The sequence below is a fragment of the Ochotona princeps genome, chromosome 9 (genome assembly GCF_030435755.1).
Source record: "Ochotona princeps isolate mOchPri1 chromosome 9, mOchPri1.hap1, whole genome shotgun sequence".
In the NCBI taxonomy this organism is placed as follows: Eukaryota; Metazoa; Chordata; class Mammalia; order Lagomorpha; family Ochotonidae; genus Ochotona; species Ochotona princeps.
The window spans coordinates 52044651-52063421 of record NC_080840.1 but is presented as its reverse complement, the minus strand read 5'-3'; the positions used below and the strand labels follow the sequence as shown (position 1 = coordinate 52063421).

The following is an 18771-nucleotide window of genomic DNA, read 5'->3' as shown; positions in this document are numbered from 1 at the left end:
CCAGGTATGTTAGAAGGAAGCTGGATCAAAAGTGGAGGTGGGCCCGAGTCCTGGGCACTCCATTGTGGGCTGCAGGTATTTCCAGTGGCTTACCATGCTGTGCCACAATGTGCATTTGTCTCTCTTAATGTACAAGAAAATGCAGAATTTTGAGCTCATTGTTAACTAAAAAGGCATTTATTGGAATATTTAATTTAAACACAGTACCAGAAATGTTATTATTTCTCAAAACTCGACTCTCTTTGAGCAGCTGATTGGAAGAATAGAGTGACAGTAAGAACAGAAGTATTCCTTGGCTGAGGTCATCCTGCAGTGGACCAATTTGGACTGTTCAGCCAAGGCCAGAGTGTCAGAGACAGAATGACCCTGAAGCCTATGTTAGGCACGGGCTTGGCTACCCACACTCTAACAGGGCAAAGGATATTTCCGTTGAGTGTTGGGCTAAGATACTCTGTCCCATGCCTGAGCATTCTTTGAATTTGGTTGGTGGTACCTCACTGGAATAGGGAGAGTAATCAAAGACCCCAACAATCTCATGGCAAACCTGGTCTCCTTAACAAAAAAAAAACATTTATCTTGATTTTAGCAAGGATTAGCATCCTGATTTGTTCATCCTGGAACCAGAAGCAAAATGTTCGTGGCTATTTATTAAAATTGGTTTTGTTTTAGGAAAGTTTGAATTGAGATCTGTCCATTATTTTATGTTTCACTTTGACAGTTCTAGAATTAACTTGTGCCTAAATTCTTTGTACCATGGGTTAAGTAATGAAAACATTAGCGTTAGAGCCACTTGAGCTCTTTTCAAATACTTGAGAAGCATCATTCGTACAGTTGCTGTGCAGGTGGCTTTCTTCCCTTCTTGATTGCAGTCCTGCCACCTGTATGTGGTGATCACCTTTCTCCTGAACCTCTGCTAGGCAGTCCAATTACACTTCTAGCTCCCACCCTAACTATTGACTGACGGGTCTTTGGAAGATGCAACAACTGCTGAAGATCCCTAGCAGATTGTTATTCTTTGCTAGTTTGGAGATGGGAAACCTCGGTGCCCGTGGCCTCTGGGAGGCCTCTGGAAGGCCTCTGGAAGGTCTAGCCTCTGACTGCAGCTGCATCTATCCCTCCCTGCACTCGCTGCTCAGTAGGATCTCCTTTCTATCACTGCTACTTGGTGCTTTCTTGGCCCTTATGCCTATTCTCTTGACCACTCAGGTTTTTCCTGTCCTTATGTTTTTGCTGCATTACTTCCAGCTTAGAGACATTTCTGGGACACCGGGGAGAAGTTCCTTACCTGTTCTCTAGGTCAGACCCAAACTTTGGGGGGCAGCTCCTCTCTGCTTCATCATACTGATTACAGCTGCGGTTCCATGTTGATTTGTATTTTTCAGGAGTGTAGATTCTAAACTGTACCTAACACAAGGACCAAAACTGTGTCTGCTTCTACTTAATGATTGTATCCCAGATGTCCAGCCCCGGTCCTGGAACATTATGGCAGTTTAATAAACATTTGCTGAAGAACTTGAATTGAATGAAAGCTGTGTGAGATGCTCCTATCAGCTGTACTACCTGCAGTCTGTTTTGACTGGCTTGCAGATGAATGGGTACAGGCACACTTCATTATAAGTTCACTCACAACCACGAGAACAAGACACGTACCCTGAGTATTGTTTTATAAGCTAGATTGCAATTAAAATGTGAAAATAGTATGCCTGTAATGCACTGGTTCGACTGGCTTTGTCAAAATGAGTGAATTGTAATGAGTGAATTGTAATTGTAATGAGTGAACTGTAATGTAGCAAAACAATATGACAACATCTAACATTCATAAAATAATCCTAGCTCCAAAGGAAATAAAAAGTTGAATAAATGCAATGTGAAAGTTGAGAGTAATGTGCGTGCACGTCTTTAAAATGCCAGGACAACATGCCTGTTAAACTGTCTGTGTGAAGACAAAGAGAAAAGTTTTCATCCTGCCAAATCGTTTTTGAAAGTTGTTTGGAGGCCATTAGTGTGATAGTATAAAGACTGTATGGTGTGTGGGCTAACCTGAGGCCTCTTTCATTTGCATATATCAAATTGTTAGGTGAGGCCTCACCCGGGGTTTCTCCCCCCCTCCCATCTAACTCCTTGAGTTGCTCCACCCAGCACCCGGGGTGTGTGGCTTCTCTGGGTAAGAAGCCTGGCTGGGCAGTGCATTCTCAGAGGGGTCAGGTGATCATTGTTGGAAGGCAGCTGCTGAAGGCTTTGGGCAGTCAGTGTCCCCTCTCCTCTGTCCCAGGACAGCTGGTCATTTACCAGGCTCCTCAGAAGTCCTCCTGGTTCCCCAGGAGAGGAGAGAGATTATGCAGCAGGCAGCTGATTGATCCAATGGGAATTACATTGATCTGGTGTCTGGCTTTGGTTCTTATCAAGTGGATCACCTCCAAGGTAGGCCCTGTGTTGTTGAGGGTTGTGACAACTACTCATGACTGATAGAAAAGAAGGAGTTGATGTTCTCCTCTGGCCTGAGTTTACTGGTCAGTGAAAAGGCTTAAAATTGCAACCTGTGGTTTACATTCTTATCCCACTTGATTCCTGCTTTAGGGCTTTTTCTGCTGTCATCCCTCAATATCAAAGTAGCTGTCTTAGGGGATGTTTTATGATTAAACAGCTTTAACTTTTAAGATGATAAAATCCTTGTAGTTTAGGCTTCTGGTGTACTTATCTAAGCATCTTCCTTTGGAGAAAAAGAATTTACTAACACTTGTATGTTTAAGGTGAAATTTGAAGACTTCTAAACAATGGTAGACTTTTTTAAAGCCAAAAAGTCACCTTTCTTAAGGTCTTGCTGTTGCCAGCATGTATGTTTAGCTGTAATAAAGTGCCAGAAGTGTAAGATTAATTATATCAGTTGTTTTTCCAGTTGAATTCTAGACAGCAGGCTTGAGAAATCCCTGATAGGGTGCTAGCTAGCTACTTGCCATCTGGATCAGAGTCTAAAACTAAAATAAGATTATACTATTTGGAATTATTACGCTGTTTCTTCTGCACTTGTGTTGGAATGATATCTGTCATCAGCATGCTCCTTTCCCTTTCTGTACTAAGAAACTGAATAAACTTGTAAGATCATTACTTTTTGCTAAACACCATGAAGGTCTTAGAAATTTTCCTTTGCAAGTAACGTTTTAATCTCTGGTATGTAATTTTTCACTGAATTTAAAGATAACATTTTGAGCATACTCATCTCCCTAAAGTAGTCCACTTTTACTAGCGAATATGAATAACAGATCAAAGGAAGAAAAAGTTTGCTCAAATTTTTAAAGTCCTTGTTTTTAAAAGTTAAGGATTAATTTTTTATACAGAGAGCTGTTTAACTCACTGTTTTTAAGGGTTTGGTTTGCCAAACTTATTGAATGCAGGTCAAGTTAATGTTAAAGCGTTAGTTGAATTGTGGGTATTTTCAGAGGCTTTACTTTTTAAATGGTTATCAACAATTTGGGTTTTTAGAATATTAAAGTTTTATTTTAAAATCTTCAAAGACTAGAAAGAGTACTGTAGGCATTGTCTAGGGTATGTAAGAGGGAGTTCTGAAAAACACTGTTCCAGTGTAGCAGAGAAAGCTAGGTTTGAAACTTTGTGCTTCATGTTTTGCTTATATGTTACTGGGGTTTTTTGTTTCGTGTTTTCTTTTTTCTTTCTTTTTTTTTTTTGGTAATGTCGTTAAATATTTTATTTAATGCCTACTGATTTTAAGCCCTTTAACTGTTGGTTTGCCAATCTGTAAAATGGGATTAATTAAACCTACCTCAGTAAGATCTTGGGTGGGTTAAGTAAGTTTTCATGAAAACATGCAAGCACTATCTGACAGAGAAGTTTTTATGTTAATACTTTTACTGTATAAGAGAAATGCACTTGCATTTGTTCACTGGATTATTTGGCGAAAAACTTGAAACAAAATGAAAACAATGGTGCTTAGAATATCTTTGCTAGTTTTTAAAACATGTCTGCCTTTAAAAGTTAGGTATTTACTAATACCAGGAGCAGCTTTCACGCCTCCCAGGCATTCACCCTCCCATCAAATCTTTTATGGAAGACCAGCTCACCCTGACTTAAGGCGAGGAAGGTGTCCTGCCAGGGCATAGAGTAGGCCTGCTCGCCTGCAGTGGATCCTGTGGAACCTTGCAGTTGAACTTGTTTATGCAGCGGCTGTCAGTTTCTGATTAGCCCAGCCTCGCCCATGTTTTGACCTATACTAGTTTGCTTTACAAGCTGTTCCCAGGATGGCTAAATTAGACAAGTCACGAGTAGGAGCTCCTCGGAGGTGAGCTGGGAATGTGGGTGATAGCTCAAGATGTTTTATGACTGACTGTGTGAAAGAAAGAATTTTTATGAAATTTATCTATTTTTTTAATTAAAATATAATTCTGATAGTTATATGGGGTTTTTTAATGCTAAACTCTGAAGATAAGGCTGTGTAGTAGTCTCAATGTGTAAAGCACATACAGTTATTTTTTCAAACCACATGATTCTAACATGGAGGTCAAGTTTTGTTATAATGTAAATTTTTCTAAGATGAGTTATTTTAGATGTTTCTATCTAAATTGCAGAGTAAGATAATATTCACTTTGACCTTCTTCCTTAAGGAGGCAAATGAATGATCATCACACTAGATCTATTTGTTGATAGGTTCAAATATGTGTTTTGAAGTGCACTCTTCAAAAATGTTCTTATCTGGATTTATTTCATAAAATTGATGTCTTGTAGTCTAGTAGAATATTTAAGCTAAGTCTTTGTAGACCAGTCCCTTATATCAGATAGAGTAACCTGGGTATTTTGCACATTCATAGATAACTTGTCAATATGTATTTAAACTAAGCTTTACATTTCTGCCAAGTTTTTATTAAGATTAATACAGTTCCTACCATTTTAATATCTAAATTAGGCTGTATACGTGAGCCTAAAATCATTGTGTTAAAAATAAGTTTAGTATATCCTAGTTCATTGTATTCATTACCCAGTTTTTGACATATTACTATTTTATTTAATAGAGAGCTGATGTTATTCTTTCACAGTCCTTAAGATGTAAGGTAACATCAGATTTTATCTTCCTAATTATGGACTGTGTTAGAAAATAACCTTCTTGCATTATAAAATAATAGTGCTAGCTGCCTTACTAAAGAAGACCATTAGAGGACAGCTGCTTGGAGATTGTTCAACCAGCAGTCTCCCCAGGTTGTTATTGCATTTTACCAGATTGATAGCTATTGACATGACAATTTATTATGCAATGTTTTTAGTTTCATTAATATGTTTTGGCTGATGGAATTATTTATTTCCATGTATGCCCTTCCAGGGTTACTAAGTTTAATCCCCAGTATGATAATGTTGAGGGGAGGGTTGTAATCCAATCAGCCAAACATCTTGGGAGTAAATTGGAGCAGCAGATGTGAGTGGCTCCTTTTAACACCAAGTGGTTACTTGGCTGCTTGTTCCAGAATAAATAGTTTGCCATGAAACACAACAGGAGGCTTCCTTTGGAAACTCTGTTGTTGGAAGTTAAGTACCTGAGTATATTCTGTATCAGTTGGTCCTTTCGGAGGTGCTTTTCTTTGTACTTGACTTTTAAATTGTATTTATTTTGTGAATTTATAATAGGCATACACAGTGTAGTTCAAAAAGTACAAAGATACAGATTGGTAAGTGTCCCTTCAACATCTATGTACCTCAACTTCCCTGATAGCAATCACCTTTTTTTTTAAAGATTTATTTATTTTTGTCAGAAAGGCAGATATACAGTGAGAAGGAGTGAGACCTTCCATCTGCTGGCCATAATGGCTAGAGCCAAGCTGATCAGGAGCCCGGAGCTTCTTCTGGGTCTCCTGTGTGGGAACAGAATCCCAAGGTTTGGGCCATCCTCTGCTGCTTTTCCAGGCCATAAGCAGGAAGCTGGATAGGAAGTGGAGCAGCCAGGCCACGACCTGGTGGCATATGGGATTCCTAATGCTTGTGGAGAGAGAATTAGCCATTCAAGCCATTGCTCCAGGCCTGGCAACCCCACTCTTCATAGCTAATGTTTTATTTTTGTTTGAAATGTTTGTTCCTTTTGCATTTTGTGAGCTTTTATTTCCTAATATTTTTAGTTGATATTTTTCTTCTAAATTATTAACATTATGAATTTAGTAACATTTTGTGCAGTTGTAAGGATAGCAAAGTAAATTGTGTTTTTAATAATATTAAGATATGAAGTTGCTTTTCCTTGAGACTTGTAGATATGTATTGGACCTGTAAATTCTATGACAGAGTTTTATAAAAGAAGATCAATAAAGTGATTAGTGAAAATATATTTCTTTTGTTAAAGAAACCAAACTTCCTTTCTTGTTTTTTTTCTTTCTTATAAATAGTATGTTTATATGCTACATTTTTTCTATAATAGTAGTCATCTTTTTAAAAATTTATTCTTATGGCACTTTTTTTTAAGATCTAATGAAGTTTTCAGTCTGTTGAAGTAATTTTTTTGGTTTGAAAGTCATAGAGACAAGCAGAAAGTCTTCTGTTTGCTCCCCCAAAGCCCACAACACCTGTGGCTGGGCCTAGCCAAATCCAAGAGCAAGGAGCTCACTTATGGTCTCCCATGTGATTGGCAAGAACTCAACTGCTTGAGCAATCCCCATTGCATCCCAGAGTGAGGAACAGCAGGAAACCAGATCCGAATCAGAGCTGACAGTTCCATTCCAGGCAGTCTGCTGTGTGGGGTGCAAGTGTTAACTTCAGTGCTAACCCTCTTTGAAGTGATCATTTTTATTAGTGATATGTGACTTCTGGATTTTTATGGGATAATTAGAAAGGCCTTCCTATCCAAGAGTTTTTTTAATGTGGTCATGTTTTCTTGTAATAATTTTTGCATTTAAATTATTATCCCAAATATAACTTATTTCGGAGGAGGAATGCAGAAATGACATTTAAAGTTTTTCAGAAGGCACTCATTTAATCTAACACGATTGAATTTCATCTTTTTCCCCCATATATTTCTTCTTTTTTTTTTTTTTTTAAGATTTTTATTGTTATCGGAAAGCCGGATATACAGAGAGGAGAAGAGACAGAGAGGAAGATCTTCCATCCGATGTTTCACTCCCCAAGTGAGCCGCAACGGGCTGGTGCGCACCGATCCGAAGCCGGGAACCTGGAACCTCTTCCAGGTCTCCCACGCTGGTGCAGGGTCCCAAAGCTTTGGGCCGTCCTCCACTGCTTTCCCAGGCCACAAGCAGGGAGCTGGAAGGGAAGTGGAGCTGCCAGGATTAGAACCGGCGCCCATATGGGATCCTGGTGCGTTCAAGGCGAGGACTTTAGCCGCTAGGCCACGCCACCGGGCCCTTCCCCATATATTTCTATGTTCTTTTTCCCCCCCTCATTTATAGAGGGAAGGAGAAACAGAAGGAAACTTCCATCTGTTGGTTCACTCCCCAAGTGACTGCATTGGCCGGAGCTGATCCAAAGCCAGGAGCTACGAGACTCTTTGGGTCTCTCACATGGCTGTAGGATCCCAAGCTTTGGGCTGTCCTCCTCTGCTTTCCCAGGCCATAAGTAAGGAGCTGGATAGGAAGTAGGGCAGCTGGGACTTGAGCCAGTTCCCATATGGAACGCCACCACACCAGCAACCCCCCCCCCATTGTTTCACATTCTTTAGCAAAAAGAAATCACTGTTTATTCTTGGATTTGCTTGTGGGTTTTCCATGGACAATTTTATTTTCTTTGTTACTTTGTGGTGGCACACTACATGTATTAGTTACATTTATTACTACTTGAAAGCTTTTCTTTTGCCTCTTGGTTCAAATAATTTTACAGATAAATTTTGGTGTGCACTGTTGTACAGTTGGGATCTGATTTGAGGTCTTGGGATGCTACAGTGAATGGAGTCCTTGCTTCCCAAAGCTTAGACTGTAGTAGGAAACCTGTTCACTTTGCTCTTCCAGATCTTTAAGTCTGTCTTCATTTATATCAGTTCTTCTAAGTATTAATTGACTCATCATTTTGCTTGTGAATTGTTATTCATGATTTATTTGCAGTGCATGCATTTAGTCACTTATTCATCAAATATTTATTTAGGGTTTACTAAGTAGTAGGCCCTGTTTAGAAGCAGGCGATGCACTGATGAAGCACACAGACTCGGTTCCTGCCCTCCCCCGTGGAACTTTCCTTTGGAGAATGCCCGCAAAAGATCACAGTAGTGAAGCCCACCGACCCTTCTTAGTGTGCTGTGGGCTAGGGCTCTCAGGTAGCTGGAGATGCAGTGTCCCCTCTATGAAGGGGACAGCTTTTGACCTGAACTGCGGTAGCTGCCATTGAAGCATTTGAGAAGCATTTTGAAGCATTTGAGAAGTTGAACTCCTCCCTCCTACTTCTTTGTGAAGAGCAGATTGTGGACCAAAAGATATGGGGGAGTAGGGGAAGAACCAGTAGAGGACCCTGCTCCTCTCTTCCATTAGCAACTTGTATCAGTACCTCAGAGTCAACTGAAATGTCACCACCAAAACTTTTGACTTACTCAGATGACATTTCTACCTCTTCATACAATATCTACTTCTACAGTAGTTCCTGCCCATATTGTGTTGTGTTTATCTCCCCCCCCTCATTAGAGAGTTCAAGATCAGATACCATGTCTACTTTCATTTTGTACCAACTTCTCTTGTATAGTGCTTGGCAAATAGCAAACAAATCCATGTTTGTTAAATTGAGTTTAATATCAGACTTAATTGTAACATATCAAAATGTGTGTGTGTTTTTTTCTAGAGACGTGGAGCTATTTCCTATGACAGTTCTGATCAGACTGCGCTGTACATTCGTATGCTAGGTAAGCTTTATTCATTTTGTAGCAGAATTATTTAATTGGGTTTCTCATATATTACTGTTTGAGATTGAGATAACTTAACATTAGGCTTTTTAATCATTGTTCATAGCAGAAATAAATTTTATAGTAAAGCTTAGAATCTGGAAACCAGTGCTGAATATAATATGAATAAAGAGAGGCATGAAAGAGTTGATGGAGAACACTCTGGCTTAGTAACTGGGACAGTGTCGTTTGTCCACAACTGTAGATTGCTTCTTGAACATTCTTCACAGAAAATAAGAGTGTGCAGTTGCCTGATCAACTAGCTTTGTCGCTGGATATATTTTATTCTTAATTGGCTTGTATGGAATTATCTTTGGTCTTGGTGCTTAAATCTCTGTTATATTACTCAGTTCTACAAGGGTCTCCTGTGATTCTTCCCCTCCAGCTCAGAATCCTTACCCGATGTTATAGATCTGAGTTACCCTGTTTTTCTTTGCCTCCTTCACTGATTCGTTTTCAGACTTTTAAACTAAGTGTTGCCTTGTCTTATTTTTGCTCTTACTTCCATTATTTCTATTTAATTTACTGTGTATATCTTACCTGCCTCACTTCCAGTCTACTCTAGTGCATATTTTTCCCTTATGAATGTTCAGTGTTTTCCTCTTTACTGTCACCATCTTTCCCTACAAACATGTTTAGGACCCTGTGGTCCTTAAAACAGAGTGATAGATTCATATTTTCTTTAAATCTGTAGAACATCCCCACTAGGTGTGCTAAAGATATTCTCAACTCAACCTGTCTGAAAAAAAAACAAGGTTTATATTCCCCAGGTCTGTTCATTTTGTAATCTTTTGCTTTCTCAGTAACTAACTGAATTCTTCCATTCATCAGGTTTGAAATGTTGGAGTCATTCTTACTCCATGTCCAATTCATCAACAGAATCTTTTGACTGATACTTTCAAAATGAATGTAGAATCTCACCACCTTGATGATGTTATCCAGCCCACTCACTGTTATTGCTCCTTTGATTGCACTCTTTCCTTACCCATTTTCCTGCAGCCACCTTTCTCTATTCTGGTCTACATGGCCAGAGTAAACCTTTGCAAGTATAGGCTAAGTCATTTTCTCTGTGTACAATTCCCTGGTGTTTCCCTGTGTTAGAGTAGTGGCCAGTGCTGTAGATCATGAAGGCCCAACATGATGTAGTTCCCTGGATATCTGACCTTGCCTCTCACCAGTGCCCTCATTCCCTCACTCCTGTTGGCATGACCTCTTCACCTATCTTTGAACACGCCAAGTGCACTGCTCTTCCAGACTTCAAGTGTTTATGCTGCTTTTCCTGATTCTGGGAACCCTCTTCCTCCTGGGAGCCAAGCAGATCATTGCTCACTTGTGTAGATGCCTCCTTTTTGGCAAGAACTTCTTGACCACTCTAATGTGCCACTTCTGTTCCTCCCTCTCTATTTCTGTCTTCCTTTGCATTCGTGTGTGTGTGTGTGTGTGTGTGACCATAGAATCCAATGATGTATTTGCTGTGTTGTTGGTCTCATATTATAATGAGATAAGCTTCATGAGAACAGGAGCTTTGAATACCTTGTTCACTGCTGTCTTTCCAGTGCCTGATGGGTGGTGGCTATCTGGTAGACATTATACTGCAGAGGAATCACACCACTTCAGAGAGGTGATTCATCATTGTGGAACAGAGTCATGGCAAATGAAATGAACCTTTAAGGAAGTGATGATTTTATTTAGAAAAACAACAAGTAATTAGGGAAGCCTTCTAAGCAAGCAGAATTGTGTGAACACAGGGATATAAGGGCTAAAGACCTAAAGGTTGAAGACTGGGAGCTGTGCAAGTGGTATGGGGAGGTGTGTCTTTGTGAGCCACAGGGCTCAGGTTTAACTCCTGGCTCGCCCTTTGTACTACTTTCGTGGCATGGCACACGTTATTCTCAAAGTCCAGCTTCCGTGTCTGGATAAGATTGCTGTTAGTGAGGGTTGATTAGGGAATTAAGCCTAGTAATGCCCTTAAGACAAAAAGAGTGATGTGATTATGTTGCTATAAAGAGAAAAAGGATATATAAATACCAAAGTTTACAGTCCACCCAAAGACCTTAATTATACCCACTGACGATGGAAAAGAGATTGATTAGGTTAAACAGTGTAGAGTCTAAGATTTCAGTTTTCTGTACCTGTATATGATTGCATCTGTTGTGGCTTCTATTTTTCTTATTTCTTTTAGTCCATAACACAATACTAGGCACAAAATAGATTTTGAATAAATGCTTACTTCTTGCTATGATTTCTTAAAATTTTGTGCTGTGGATTTCCTGTCTCCTCTAAAAAAGATTTTCTCAGTGGCCTTTTCTTCTTTTTTAATTCCATGTAAACAATAAGATGTTAGCTTGGAATATCATACATTTGACTTATCTTCCTGAAAGTTAACTTTAATAGGCTGTAATTATTATTGTTGTAGGGGTAGATTGAAAAAAAAATTCACCTCATTTAACCTTACAAGTCAATACTGAAGATCTGTGAAACGTTGGAATTGAGTTCACTCTTAACTTCTTGCTGCATGTATGTTATTAAAGGGCCATTATGTGTAGGGTGATACAACATGGACCTTTATTAAATGTGGGAACTTCTTCCAAAATGAAAACCTTCTAAACTTGGATTGTGTTCTTCATTCCGTCCAGGAGATGTACGTGTAAGGAGTCGAGCAGGATTTGAATCAGAAAGAAGAGGTTCTCACCCCTACATTGATTTTCGTATTTTTCACTGTAAGTGTTGACAGGCATGATGTTTTTCTCTGATTTTCACCAGAATTCAAGTTTTCTTAGCTCTGTGGTTTTTCCAAAGCTAAAAGGAAATATAAGAACAAAAGCTATATCGGGCTCGGCAGCGTGGCCTAGTGGCTAAGGTCCTCGCCTTGATCCCATATGGCCGCTGGTTCTAATCCCGGCAGCTCCACTTCCTCTCTGTCTCTCCTCCTCTCAGTAGATCTGACTTTGTAATAAAAATAAAATAAATCTTTAAAACAAAAAAAAAGAACAAAAGCTATATTATGTTTAGAATGTTTGAGAAACATAGTAACATCTTATATCTAGATAATGTTAATAAGTGATTTGGAGCAATTAGAAGAGAAAGGAATTTAACATTAAAGCTAATAAAGCTTTTTTCTAACTTAATGACTTTGGTACATTTTTATCTTTTAAAATACATTATCTAGAGTTATTTATTGCAAATGTTTTGTTATTACTATCCCGGATTAAATGTTTTACCTAAAAGAAATGTTAAAAAGTGTTTTGATAGCTTCACAGAGTGTTCCATTTTTGGCTTTCTTAGAAATGCACATCATCTTTAAGCATGTTTGATAGAATGCATACTTTACAATGTTCTGTGTGGGTCTGGGCCCGTAATGGCAGGAAACAAGGAAATAAGCATAACATCTAAATTCCTTAAATATTAAACACATTAAATCTGTTTCTGGAGAAGTTCCACTTCCAATAATGTTGGATAAGGTAATTTGGACTAACATTCTACTAAGAGAATGTGAAAAACTGGACAAAATATAAAAAACGTATGTTGGCACTTACCAGAAGTGGCACTTGTCCGGCAGTGAGCTTGGCAGACCTGGCCACCCTTCTTGACAGCCCGTGTGGAGCATCAGGAAGGTGGGGGAGAAGCAGAGCAGAGCTTTTGACAAACACCTATGACTAGAGAAACAAAAGCACGTGTCTAGAGCCCCACAAGGTTGGAGGATAGATGCTACCCTCAGTGTTTAGGCTGGAACCCATGGTGTTACACTTTAGAAATAAGTCCCAGGTTTGCGAGGTCGTAATCCAGTTTGACCTCAGTGTGATCTGCGCATCTAGCTTTCGGCAGGAGAGGGGTGTTACTCTTCCCTTAAGGCTGCTAACTATAAACTTAACCCTGAAGAGAGGATTAAGACTCATGAAGAGAGGGGTTTAGATTCCAGACCCAACTTATCAGAGGGAGTGAGGTTAAAAAAAAATTACCTTACCTTCCATTTTTCATCTTATGTGAAATGTGTTGAAAACGGAGAAGAGAGAGAGCATGTAGCAGAGATTTTTTTTTTAATCTTTGAAGAGATAATGGCTAAGAGATCTCTGAAAAATTACAACCACATCGCTTGAATACAGATAGAACAGCTTAACTGCATATTATCAGATTCAATAAATAATACGTAAGAAAGTATTCATATTAACAAATTATTATATTTGTTTTGACCCAATTTGTGTTTGGGTAGGACTGTAAGGTTGCTTTTCCATTAAAAAGCAATTGATGTAATTCACTGCATCAGATAGACCCATACACTATATAACAAATGAACATGTTAAATACCAGTAAGACCAATTGCTGAAAAATAAGATGATTTTATTTATATGTGACATAGTTAGGTACCCAGAAAATTACTTGGATTAATCATAAATGAATTTAGCACACTTGCTGAGAAATCAGTATATAGTTGTATTTCTATAAAGCAGTTATTGGCAACATTAAGATAAAATATAATTTAGGTTTGTATAAAACAACAGGAATTTGTAGGGATAAATCTCAATGAAAATGTGTTTGATTGCTGGGAAACCAATGATACATTACAAAGAAAGCATAAAAAGTCTTAAGTAAATGGAAACATACTTTTGCTCATGTTTTGAAAGATTGACTATTATTAAATGCCAGTTTTTCTGAAATACATCTGCATAGTGAACCACAATGACAGCTACAACATGATCTTTTGTCTTTTTGTCTTTTTTTTTAATCAAGCTGATTCTAAACTTTGCAAGAAGCAAAGAAACGAATAGCCAACACAATCAGAAACAACAACCCAGTTGTAAAATTTACCTCTACTAGATATCAAAACACATTCACATTCTAAGTTGTAATGATTGAGTCAGGGTGATGGTAGTTCAGAGGATGGTGCGTTATGTGGCGTAGAATCACCACATGAGTGTTCGATTTGGGATAAATGTGGTAATGCAGTGGGTAGAACATAAATGGTGGTAAGCCAGGTTGTGTACCCATGGAGGAGGGAAAAGGGAAAGGAAGTGTACTCTACTCCTATTCACATCATACATGAAACATCAGAGTTTGGCAGATGTGTAGTGGTGGTTAGTGAAGCCTGGAGTTACAGAGGACTTCATGAAGAACAGGAAAATAGGAAGTAGATGCAGCTAATACAGAGTCATTTTAGAACAGAGCTTTGCTGCAAAGAAAAAAAACATAAAGAGCTGACAGGGAAAATAGGAGCACGGAAGCTATGGAGCAGACCAAATAGGAGAACTGTGAAATTCATCTAAAGCAGAAAAATTAATGGCCTTAAAAATACTGATTTTGGAGCTTGTATTGTGATATAAAAGGTAGTTATTACTTGTGATACCAGCATCCCATAGAAGCACTGGGAGGTGTGGGATGTTCCATTTACGATCCAATTCCTTGCCAGTGATCTGAGAAAAGCAGTGAAAAATGGTCCAAGTGCTTGGTCCCTTTCCCCACCTTGGAAACCCAGATGAAGCTCCTGGCTTCGGACTGGTGCACACCTGGCTGTGGCAGCCACTTGGGTATTGAACCAGAAGACTGAAGACCTCTATCTTGTGTGTTTGTATTTCTCTGTAACTTTCAAATAAAAAAAAACTTTAAAAAATATATATATATATTTTCAGAAACAAGAAGGAATGAAATAAGTCAGCTAAGAATAGCTAACCGGCTAAGAAAAGTCAGCCTAGTTCAACTTAGAAAGAGCAAGGAAGTCAGCTAAGAAAAGATGAAGGAAACAGTAAAGACTGTTTAAAAAGTCAGTGAACTAGACAAGTTAAATAAAAATAGAACTGACAAGTAAACTAAGAGCTTGTTTACAACAGTGTTAGCTAACACAAAAGGATTACATGGATGCATGCAGAATGGAAAAACTGGAAAAGAAGGTCCCACAGATTTAGGGCACATGCTGTGGTTCAATGGGTTGTAGGCAACTTGTATCCCACATGGGAGTGCCCATTCAAGTCCTGACCATTGTACTGATACAGCTTCCTATTAATGCATCTTGGGAGGTGGCAGATGGTGGCACAGGTGCTTGTGCCTCTGCCACTACTCAGGGAGATCCAGATGCAGCTCTTAGGTCTTTGGTTCATTCTAGCCAGTTCTGGTTGCTTGGGACTTTGAAAGTGAACCAGAGAGTGGATTGTTAATTCTGTTTCTCCCTCTCTCTCTGGCTTATGCCATTCAAATTAAAAAATTAAATATTTTTTTGAAAGAAGACTACTTTGTGTGGCTCTAAAAATATTTGAAAACCTTTATAATCCAGGAAATTTTATTCTTTTTTGAGAAGAAGATATTTATTTATTAACTTGAATGGCAGAGTTCCAGGGAGAGAAAACTTTCAACCCAGGTGTCTCTAACAGCCCTCTAGCAGCTTTAACATGGCCCTTTGAGCCATGCTGAAGCAAGGAGCATGGAGAGCCCCCGGTGTTTGCCATGTGACCAAATCATAGGGGTCAACTTATGGGACTTTCCTAGGCACATTAACAGGGAATTGAATTGGAAATGGAGCACTCAGGACTCAAACCTGTACATCTGTGGGATACTGGCATCACAGGTAATAGCTTATTCTGCTGTACAACATTCCACTCCCAAAAAAATTTCTTAGAAATTGTAGTGTATCAAAGCTGAATGCAGGAAATATAGACAAACTAATCTAGCAATGCCCAAAAGTGTAATCTAAAGTTTCTAGCACTCTTTGGATGGACTTTCAGGTTAAAAGTTTTTTTGTAATAATTCTAAGATGTTTGAGTATGCCTGCTTATCACTCATGGGGGCAGTGAAACTTTTTGAGGATTCATCATATCTGATATCTGAACTCTTTGAGTGTTAATAGCAGATATAAAACATAGCAGCCATTGAAGAGAGATGCAATTCTTACTAAATTTTTTTGGTTTTGTTTTTGAAAAATGCAGGTTTGGTTTGGTTTGGTTTTAATTGGAGAGGCAGATACGCAGAGAGAGAGAAAGAAAGAAAAATCGTTTGCTGATTCACTCCCCATGTGCTGCAATGGCTAGAGCTGAGCCAACCCGAAGCCAGGAGCCCAGAGCCTCTTCCACGTCTCCCACATGGGTGCAGGGTCCCAAGGCTTTGGGCTGTCCTCAACTGCCTTCCCAGGCCACAAGTAGGGAGCTGGATGGGAAGCAAGGCTGCCAGGACATGAACTGGTGCCCATATGGGATGCTGGTATGTGAAAGGCGGGGACTTTAGCCACTAGGCCATTGCACCGGGCCCAGAAAATATAGTTTTTTAATCAAATGCTGTTTATGCTAATGTGAGATTCTTAAATTATGTGAAGTAAATTATGTATTCAGTTCCATTTAAGTAATTAGTATTTAATAGCATGTATATTAGTTTTTAATATAAAAATTTTCTAAATTAAATATTTAAATAATAAAATTTTTTAAAGTTTCTGTTGTGATGTTTTGAACATGAGTAGCCAAAATCCACATCAACTGCAGGTCTTTGGGACAATCAGTAATCAGTAATCTCAGAGTTCTGAGAACCAGCATGTTAGAGAAAGTTACATGTGGCTTACTTCTCTAAAAGCCTGAAGGGCAAAGATTTTCATAAGCAAATTTTTGAGGGTTTTCTTTTTTTTTTTTTTTTTCCTTTTTTTAGGGTATATTTTGTATAGTTGAAAAAGTTAGAGAAAGATCTTCTGTTTGCTGGTTTACACCCCAGGTCATTACAGTAGCCAGTTCTGAGCCATGCTGACGTCAGGAGCCAGGGCCCTCCTCCATGTCTCTGACATGGGTGGCAGGGATCCAAGGACTTGGGTCATCTGCCCATGCTTTCCCCAGTGCATTAGCACAGAGCTAGATTAGAAGTGGAGCTGCTGGAGCAGGAAATGAGCCCCAGTGGAATGAGACTTTACCCCCTGTGCTATGATGTTGGTCCCTCTTCAAAGTCTTCCAAAGATGCATAGTTTCAAAGTTTTTTAAACCTGTTCCATATCTAAAAAAGAAATTATTCAAAGTAATTTCGTGAAGCAAATCTGACTTTTTTACCGGCAAATGGAATAGTGTCACTGTAAATGCCAGCTAAAAATGATTAAATGTTAAATAAATGAATTCCAAAAGCATGAAAGAATCATACTTCAGCCCTCATGAAGGAAGCAATAGTGATTGATTTTTTTCTGTAACAATACAGTAGAAATTGATGATGTTGCATGCAGAAGGAGAGTGGATGGCTTGATGACACAGAAATGGAAAGAAACATTCTTTTGCAGACCTCTTAAATTTGATTCACATGGGTGTGTTATTTGTTGATAACTCATACATATAGGGGAGCAGCCAGAGCTGTGGTTTAATGAGCAAAGCTGCCACCTGCAGTGCCAGCATCCCATATAGGCTCGAATTTGATTCCTGACTGCTCCACTTCTGATGCAAACCCTCCTGGTGCTCCTGGGAAAGCAGTGGAGGATCACCTAGCTTGTCCTGTGCCCACAGGGGAAACCTAGAAGAAGTTCTTGTCTCCTGGCTTTGGCCTGGCCCAGTCTTCGCCATTGCAGCCATTTGGAAAGTAAACTAGCAGAAGAAAGACCTCTGCCTCTGTCTCTCCTTTTCTCTCTGACTTTCTCTTTCAAATAAAATGCACACACACACACACATACATATACAAATGTGTATTTTAAGTTCTTTATTGGTTAATTTGAAAGGTAGAGAAAGAGACAGAAATCTCCCGTTTTCTAGTTCATTCTCTAAATGCCTACCAAAGTCCAGGCAGGGTCAGGATAATGGCAGGAGCCAGGCGCTCCAGTGAGGTCTGCTGTACTGATGATGAAACCCAAGTACCTGTAGCATGACCACTGGCTCCCAGGGTGGGCACCAGCAGGAAGCTGCAGTCAGGAACACAACCAGGGCCCAAACACAGGCCTGGCAGTGGGTGTGGGTGTCCCAAGTAGCATTTTAACAGCTGGGCCACATGCTTAGCCTCGGAGCTGGAGATTAACTGTCACTGTGGAATTGGTCCTGTAGTTCAGCTGAGAATATGATTTGGAGTTTGTTTTGCTACTGAAGGGGAAAAAAATGAGTTGTCCTTTGGTATTGATAGATTCTGCATATTACATAGCTCATAATTCTTTGACACTTTTAATGTATGTATTTATTTTGTTAAATTTGTAAATTATTTAAGATACCTACAGACAGACAGATTCTCCACTGGCTCACTCTACCAGATGCCCACAGCAGCTTGAGCTGGACCAGGATGAGTCTGGGAGCTCAGAAGTCTTCCACATAGGTGGCAGGAACCTGCTGCCTTCTGGATTACACATTAGCATGAAGCAAGAATTCGGAACACAGCCACAACTTGAACTAGGCAGTCTGATACAGGGTACAGGCATCCAAAGTGGCATCTCTGCCACTGTGCCAAACACCCACCCCCATTAGAGTGTTTTTGTGGCGTGTGATTTAATCAGGAGTGAGCACATGCTTTGGAATGACTAAGCCTGTTAGCTGTCTTCAAGCCATTGTCTTCAGCATCTGTGATTGTTGTGCAGGTTTGCCTGAACTTGTTCTCTGCAGAAGTTGGCCTATAAGCTTTTCCCTAATTGCACACTAAGTGTGAACGCATACGCTGTGAACTCTAAACTGCTTCAGACTAGAGGACTGTCACTCTCTGGCCTGAACCTCCAAGTTTCTTCCTAGTCAGTGTCTAATTCACCCTCATGCTGTTGGCAGGAATAAGGACTTGATTTTCATAGAGTCAGCAGTTGTTCTGTAGTCCTACTTGCTTGGAGAGTGCTCTTTGATTAGGACACCTGTGAATTAGGTCACATACACATTCACTTACACTCTAGGACTTTGCAGCTCTGTTTAAACCTCCCAAGATACTAAAGCTTTGAAAAGACTATAATATGGTTTCTCTTCTCTTGCATATAATTAAAAATAAGATTGTTTTTACAGTGACACAAA

At 39.3% G+C, this 18771-nt stretch overlaps 1 protein-coding gene across 4 annotated transcripts in view; it reads left to right on the top strand.

The window, feature by feature from the left end:
* The window catches only part of PDE7A (phosphodiesterase 7A), a 121369-nt gene that overhangs the window by 54308 nt on the left and 48290 nt on the right, over positions 1 to 18771 (top strand). For 2 of the 4 annotated variants that reach the window (XM_058668675.1, XM_058668677.1), the window contains exons 2-3: positions 8761 to 8821; positions 11497 to 11580. In XM_058668675.1, coding sequence (XP_058524658.1) covers positions 8761 to 8821; positions 11497 to 11580 — 145 coding nt within the window. Of the gene's footprint in view, positions 1 to 2139; positions 2422 to 3910; positions 4295 to 8760; positions 8822 to 11496; positions 11581 to 18771 lie in introns of those variants that run through there. The other 2 variants (XM_058668676.1, XM_058668678.1) reach the window with 2 other exon arrangements.